The sequence below is a fragment of the Copadichromis virginalis genome, linkage group LG5, assembly GCF_057382275.1.
Source record: "Copadichromis virginalis isolate Kocher_CV1m ecotype Utaka linkage group LG5, C_Virginalis_male_GT1.1, whole genome shotgun sequence".
Lineage (NCBI taxonomy): Eukaryota > Metazoa > Chordata > Actinopteri > Cichliformes > Cichlidae > Copadichromis > Copadichromis virginalis.
The window spans coordinates 26,648,148-26,656,446 of record NC_140622.1 but is presented as its reverse complement, the minus strand read 5'-3'; the positions used below and the strand labels follow the sequence as shown (position 1 = coordinate 26,656,446).

At 40.9% G+C, this 8,299-nt stretch overlaps 1 protein-coding gene across 2 annotated transcripts in view; it reads left to right on the top strand.

Annotated features, from left to right (window-relative positions):
* LOC146709891 (SLIT-ROBO Rho GTPase-activating protein 3-like) overlaps positions 1–8,299 on the top strand; it is a 36,769-nt gene continuing 28,470 nt past the window's right edge. For both annotated transcript variants that reach the window (XM_085457085.1, XM_085457084.1), the window contains exons 1-2: positions 1–486; positions 7,482–7,677. In XM_085457085.1, the coding sequence (XP_085313211.1) occupies positions 420–486; positions 7,482–7,677 (263 nt within the window). In that variant the 5' untranslated portion in view covers positions 1–419. The remainder of the gene's footprint in view (positions 487–7,481; positions 7,678–8,299) is intronic.

Below are 8,299 nucleotides of genomic sequence, written 5' to 3'. Positions count from 1 at the left end.
TTTGCTGCAGCATTGAACTTGCAGAGAGAGCGAGAAAGGGTGAAAAAGGGCAGTCTGGACGTGCAGAAGGCGCTCTGTGCTATTATCACTGGGACTAGTAGGTTTCCTAGCCGAGGCTTTATGAAATGTAAATAAAAAAGGGGACCGCTTTGCGATTCACTGAGGAGTGTTGCTGAAGAGGAGGGGCTGGGGACCAAGAGAATAATTATGCACTTTTAGATCGACGTCGCCCTGAACGCAGCGCAGCAACATCGCAGAACCTCAAGTGCGTTTAATCTCCGAAGTTGTGTGTGTCAAGCGGGCGATGATTCACGTCTGATTGTTGCTGTACTATATGGAGAGGACTGCACAAGGGCTAACGCTGCATCGTGGCTACTGAGATTCCTGCCTGAGGATTGCACAATCTGTTCTCCCCAAAAATGTCATCTCAGGCGAAAGTCAAGAAGGACAAAGAGATTATTGCCGAATATGAGACCCAAGTGAAAGGTTGGTAACGCGCAGGCCCGAACGTATTGTTATTGTCTGTGTGTAGGCACAATTGCGTAACTTTACCACAAGCTTTATTTGGCTTCAGTATGCAGTCTTGTGGGCTGGGACAGATTTTATAGTTGTGTGCGAGTCATTTGTTTTCACCAGAAAAAAACGTCTTTTAGTTCATGCATTCAAGCGTTAACTCCAGTTGTCCATCTGGGGTGAGGTTATTACTTGAAATTACCTTGGGTTAACCGGTATCTGTGTTGCGTTGTGTTGAGATGAGTGTCAGGGTTGTGGCATGCCTAGTCTGTATACATATGTGCCAGCTATTAGACTGTCATAATTTGTTTAAAAGTGAAGCTGTTTTATTTGTTTTGTTTTTTTGTTTTAGTTTTTTTTTCTTTTTCTTTTTTATAGTTCTACCAATCAGGTAACCTGAGATTTCCCCCCATATGTATTTAGTTAAACATGTAAATATATCTAGTAAAAAGCCAAAATTAAATGATACGGTTTTAGTCTTTAAAGGGAGTATATTTATGAGTTTTCCCGTCACACTGTAAGGATAAGGAGTGATTGCTCAAGAAGGTCACACAGCCAACAGTTCAGAAAGTCCATAAATAATGTATGCTGTCTGTATGAATTATGAACCATGAAAGGATTTCACTGTCTGCCACTAAATATGTGACTGGCTAAACCACCCAGAGAGAGAAAGAGAGAGAGGAGAGGCGGGAACACTGATGCTGGATTGGAGCAGACAGTGCAGGTTGTAAATGGGTGGGATATCCTCCCAGCCATTTAGAGATAACTTTAGACGGTACTAGGTCTCAACGCTTGGTGCATCAGCTATCAGGGAAGTAGTTTTATGTAAGGCTACCGCAAAGACAGGGCAGCTTCCTTATACCATAGGTTGATATTTTTCAAACTAGGTAGAACTGGAAAGGTCATTCAACTAGTTCATCAGTCCAATGAGAAAAAAAATAAAAATACAAAAATGAACTGAGATACTAATGCTTGGCAGATAAATATGTGCAAACCTAGTAAGACATTCCAGTTTGGGTTTGGTTTCATAAATATTAACTATAGGCTATACTTTAGCTAATTAACTTGTCATATTGCACATACATTGTCTAGTAGCAGGCATTTTTCTGTCACTGCAGCACCAAAATAAGCTTGACTATTTTGGTTATGCGACAAGGCAGTGCGGAGCTAAGCACTTTTGCCTCACAGCAAGAAGGTCCTGGATTTAAATCCAGCATGGGGCCTTGGCGTGTGGAGGTTCTCCTGTGTCTGTGTGGGTTCTCTTCAGATTCTCTGGCTTCCTCCCACAGTCCAAAGTCAGGCATGCGGTTAGGTTAATTTGTGATACTAAATTGACCATAGGTGTGAATGTGAGCATGAATGGATGTCTGTTTCTCTGTGTTAGTCGTGCGACAGATTGACTCACGACCTGTCCAGCTTGTAGCCTGCCTCTCACCGCATGAAGGTTGGATAGGCCCAACACCCACAACCCAGAATTAGATAAGTTGAAAAAAATGGTTGCATGGACAGATATTGTACATATAGGCCTCTCTACACTTACTTTGATGAGATTTAGATTAGACAATCAGCACTTCTTTGAAATCTGTACAGTAAGTTAGCGATAGCGGATGGCTTGCTTAAAGGAGCAAATGGCTAAGCTTATACTAACCCCATTTACCCAGTCACACATATTCACAAAACCACTTTCTTCTATACCTAAACTCCAGTCTCCCTTTTTTGCCAGAATTAAACCTAAACTAAGTCCGGCATTGATTTTTTTTCATCATTTCATCTTTGTTTGAAAGGTTAAACTATGATTGTTATAGGCAATTAAAATTTTTTATATCATGATATGAGACTAAATGAATGTTTTAATTTCACACTGGACCCCAGCAGACATTAAACTCATTAATTTTCATGACATTATCATCATATACTAGGAATATGCTAATATATCAGCTTTATGACATCAGCTGACTTATTGGATGTTTATTAACATTTTGGAAAACAAAATGAACAAACACAATCATCTGCACTGGTTATCAGTTAAGAGCTTATCTTAAACGTTGGCATCAGCCCAAAATTTGACCCAGAATGCTTCTTGTTATATACACACATTAGACCTCATTGCTGTTCTACAAGGAAATGTCAAGAGCTTATTAGCATGTGTCTGGAATGAAGAGTATGATAAGCATTTTCAGTCAGAGGTGTGGTGGAGTTTCTCCTTGTCACTATCTCTGTTTGTTTGTTTGTCTCGTGCACTCGTATTCAGACGCTCTTCCTCCGGTCTACACATCAGCTCTGCAGTTGTTAGAGCGCCATCATCTCGATTTCAGGAAAAGCTTTTAAGCTGACATCTTAAGCTCATTTGCAAACTGAGCTTGGATCGGTTCGGAGCTGTGGGAGCTTTATTCTGACACTGACACTGGCCTCCAATAATGCTGAATTGCTGATTGCACAGCAGTTCAACACACAAGCCTAATGCACTTTGTGGCATTTTTCAACATGCCACATTTCAGCAGACAGTCAGGTCTCAGTTACAATTTACGTGGGAGTTTATGTTTTCAAATCACATAAAATGTGTTATAAAATTCTAATTATTATTAAATCTTTCTTTATACTGTTTATAGTATTTCCTTATTCAGCTGAATATTGTTGTTCTAGAGTGTGTAGCTGAGCACCCCGAAGTGTCTCTAGGCTTCTGTCTAATCTGACACTAAAGCACAATTAAATGAGGGGATGCCCCTGTCATGTGTCATTCTGGACTTCTAGTTTTAAAACCCATTATCTTTAATGCAATTGGATCAGTTTGGAGTCGTATGCACTAATCGCTGTAATAGTCCATAACACAAAACCTTTGCAAGATGTGCTGTTGCTATGCTACTACAGAATGAAAAGCAGAGTAGAGTAGTATGAAGTGGAAACGCTTGTGACATTTGTGTTTACTGACAATGCATTTGTAACAACACAGGTGTTAGAATAAGCTCTCTTTCTGACCCCATATTCACTGCAGATATACATCCAGACATACCCCCTTCTGGGTATTCATCAGCTTGAAATAATGCACAGAATGATGCTGTCTCAAAATGACAGCGAAACGACATCTTTGTTGCCTGTTTTTTGGTATCATGTATTAAATGCTGTGCTGACAGTTGAGTTTCTTACCCAGTTTAAAGTGAAAATTGCCTGGAATTCTGATGTTTTTTGGCCTTTGGCTGCACAAACTGTGAGGAGAAGTAATGAAATCTCAAGCAAATAGATTATAGAGTCATGCCATAGCTATTATTACATTAGGAAGACACGTGTCCACAGAACACAACCTTGATTTGTACCAAATTATGTCAACGTGTCACTCTGGGTTAGACTTTGTATGACTAGCCATGCATGGCTAACTAACCCCAGAGATTGCTGCTGGCCATCGCAGTAACTACTAAGCTAGCTTGAATGGGATATGTGGGTGCCAGTGATATGTGATATTTGTTCCTTTATCCTGCAGTGATGCAGGAGCTCAAATAGGGGGAAATTATGGTTCAGCTGTGGTTGTGCATTGGCACGAAATGCACAACCACAGCTGCAGAATGCGCACCTACCTGCACAGAGTGTTTGTTGTCAGATGGGGGCAGTGACAAAAAATGTGTTACAACCAGTCTGTGAGCTACTCCTGCACGTGCTGTTGTTGGTCAGCAACAGAGAAGGTCAGAGTTTTAACATACAAAGAGCCAAAGTGAAAACAAGTGTTAGAAACAAAGTGTCCACTGTAGGCACCATCTATAATTTCCATACTATATTTTTTCTTTTTTTTTCTCTCTTCATCCATTCATGGTGAATGATGTTGCCCCCAAACGTTGGTCCTTGTTCTGGCTCACGTGTTAGCCAAAAAGCATTCTGCTGTACTTATGCTATTACGGTTATGTACATTGTCTCTTACCACACCACACCACAATTGTGCTTCGGTTGCACCAGTTGTGCAAAAAATACAGTATGAAAAATATAGACTGCAGTTGCAGTGGACAGCTTTAATTGTTTGTAACTCTCAGTTTCAATTCAGCCCTCAGCAGCTCAAGCAAGAGCCCACAGACTGATTAGGTTACATATTTTTAACACAGCCAGGTAGACAGGGTGTCTGAAGCTGCCACCACCACCACTACCTACCACCACTAACCCATAATTTCTCCATTCAACTGATGCACAGTATCATGCACATTAAGCACTGTGCAGTTGGGATTTGGAGGACCGCTGGGGAGCAAGTCTGCATTGGTTAAAAACACCATCTCAGAAAGCAAATGCATACACAAATAGACACCATTTTGATACCATAAATTAGAAATAATTTGTAGAGCTACAAGGCAACAAGCAAAGATGCCCCCAAATTCAGGTTGGGTTTGCTGTCTGCGTACTTTGTACTTCCTCTATGATGCAAGCAATTATACAAGTTCTCTTTATTTAATTAAGCTGCAGGGTTACCATCTAAGTCTCTGTAAGCAATTATTTTTTGCTGAACATGCTTGGTAAAGTTACCACTGCGTCTCTGGATGTTAACCATATGGTTTAGAAGGGGAATAGCTACAAATGTCCTATTAGTGAATTTCCACAAGCCTTTAGGTGTGGAACATTTTATTCACTTTGGCTGCACACTGTTCTCATGCAGAGGAAGCATGTCTGGCTCAGTATTTTATGGCTCTTGTGTCACCAGTGAAAAGATAGAAAAGTGTCAGATTTAGAGAGCTTTTGACGCTTTTTCAATGTATATAATTCACTTGAACTCCTTGCTAGCTCTGTGTAATTATGCATTACACTGCAAAGGCTTGAATGATTCATCGAAAGTACTGCAGTATTGCACAGTCCCTAGTAACAGTTTAAGTTCTAAAAATAACATGCTCACAGGAGAGCAAGTGCAAATATCACAAGTCTGTTTGATGTTTCCTTTATAAATTTGTGCAGTGAAATCAATTTACATCAACTCATTATATTGTTTGCTCGCTCTTTTAAACTCTCCCCATACGATTAAAATTATTTCAGTCACAGAGGCCCACAAATTGTGCTGTTCAGTGGTCTATTTTAGCACATAACCATTCCTTCTGTTCTGAACCCGATTGCTGTCTCATTCATCATCACAGGCTGTTTGTTGAGTATTTCGAAGCAGAGTAAGTTGCCCTTGTCCTTGGCCATTATGCTAAACAGACTGACTGCTGCGACTGTCAGAACAGGGAACTGGCCTGCTCTCATTGAAATGCCTCCAGAGGCATGTAACCAGGCAACTGGGCAACTGTGGGGACCATGAGGGGTACATCTCCAGATAGCAAGGGACTACATATTTACACAGATTTTCTCACTCTCTCTCACTCATTCACATTTTTCGCACACAGTCGTTTGGGGGAGGATTAAAAAGAAAAAGAAAAACCTTTTATTCTAGATACAGGAGCACCATTTAGATGCTAACAAATGGCCTTTTCTTCTGCTGAGCAATCTTTTCCATTGATACATTTATACAAAGTGTCTTTCAGTCCTCAGGATCTTATGCATGGTTGTAACAGAATGTCATAGTGGAATCTTCAGCCATCTCAGCTGTATCTTGTTGTCTTGTACAAAGAGAAGCGTTGTTTACCCCGCCCCCTTTGTAGTTCTATGACTGATTAATCCAGAGATGTAAATTTACCAGTGATTCAGTTCAGCGTGGTGTATGGTAAAATAACTACTGCTCTCTCTGAGATCTGTGATAATGCAGGAGAAGTCTGGGCAGGAAGTTAACATGGTTGTTTATCTGCTTTCAGCAAAATTACGCAGCACTAAAAATTTCCTCAGCAAAATTCTGCAATACAGAGGGATAGTTACAAGGAAGCTATGATTAAGATTTAACGAAACATAAAAGTGCTACATAAGAGCTGTTTACTGTTTTCAGCATCCGTTCTAGCCAACTCCTATGGATGCTTGCTGCTTTTTTGTATGCGCATTGGCAGTAGCAGGGTATTTAAACACAGCCCTCAGTCCTGACATGATATATGGTTCACAGCCAGCAGCCTCTTAACCTTCGGATTTATGACAGCCTTGCCATAAACTGTACGTGGAAGACATTGAATGTGATTTGTTTTCCTTTTTAGTGTTAATGTAAGACTGTAAAGGGGATTTTACTGTTTTATTTGATGTTTTTATTACCTGAAATCCCAGAGGTATTCAGGAATAACCAGTTGGAATACCAGTAGGGACTGTCTGGTCGTGGTGGGGGTAAGTCATTAAAATATGGCCACAGAGAAGAAGTTCAGGAAGGTAAATAATTATATTAGCTTTAGAGTAGAAAAACATGTCTGAATACCTCCTGAAAATTGACCGACATACTCAATATAAAAATCTAAAGCTTGTACTAATATTGCTTCTCTATCAAACATCCAATATTGTCCCAGCTGTATTTATAAAAAAGGACTGAAATACATTTATCCCTAATTCTCATTTTCAATGAACAGAATCAGACTTTCCAGATGTCATGAAAAGAAACCACAGTAATCTTATAATTGTAAGAATGCCTATGATTTGTTTTCTCAAGTCAAACTTCTCTTAAGGCTCGCTCAGCACAATGCATTTTGAGAAGCTGACCTATTTTATATTTTCTCTGCTGTCTGCTGTAATCATCAGACTTGCATCTCATATACACATGTGCTACCCCAGCATTTGGTCCCCCCCCCCCCCCCCACCCCACATGCACACCACCACCTCATTCACCACACGCACAAACTCAGACAGCAGACAAATACAGTTTGACGTCCGGTTTTATCCAATTGTGACGACTTTGCTCTTTTATTAGTGCCTGCGCTAGCTTGATTGTATCCTTACATATTTGTGTTTACATGCTTTGCTCAATCCACTGTGGAAAGATTGTGGGTTTAATTTTGACCTGCAGCCCTGTTTGGCAGACAGAAGTAAGGCCCAGCATGCAAGCCTGATCCCCCAGAGAGGCGGTATTTATTCTGAACATAGTCTCCCTTTTTGATATGCAGAGATCCGTAACCAGCTGGTGGAGCAGTTCCGCTGTCTGGAGCAGCAGTCCGAGTCCCGGCTGCAGCTGCTGCAGGACCTGCAGGAGTTCTTCCGCAGAAAGGCCGAGCTCCAGCTTGAGTACTCCAGAGGCCTGGACAAACTGGCTGAGCGCTACTCCTCCAAGATCCGCTCCTCCAGAGAGCACCAGCACTTCAAGTGAGTCCAGCCAAAGACTTTTGCACAGTGGAACATTTGTATCCCATGTGTCTGACTGGTAAACAACCCCCATATATTTGATGCTGATTGCTACACAGACAGTTAAAACAGAGACAAAGGAAAAAGAGAGAAGGCATAAACAGAAAAATTTAAAAAAGAAACAGAGGGGGGATGAAAGCAGAAGAAATGACCTGAAATGAAGCCAGGGCCAAGGAAGCTTGTGGCCTCAGGCTGCTGTGTTTTTTCCAACTAGGTCAGACTCTTTACCACCACCCCCCTTTCTTTTCTCTGTGGCTGTCATTTTATTTCCATTCTCAAACAGCTTCTTCATGCCAGGGTGCTACTCAGATACTCATATTTTCTCAATGGATGCAGGAAATAAATCACAGCTTCATTTAGAAATCTAAAGAACCAGACAATAGGGGTTATTTTACTTGGGTTTACTTAACTGGCTTAAGCTGTTTGTATGTGGGAGATTACTGGTGATGAAACAAGCACACCCTGCAGTATGCTGAGAAGCCACTTCCTCTCTGTTAAAACCAGCCTGCAACAGACTCTTGACTTTCAGATCAAGATCTGTAGTTCTGTTGTGTATGCTGCCCATTGCCATTTATTCCTATAG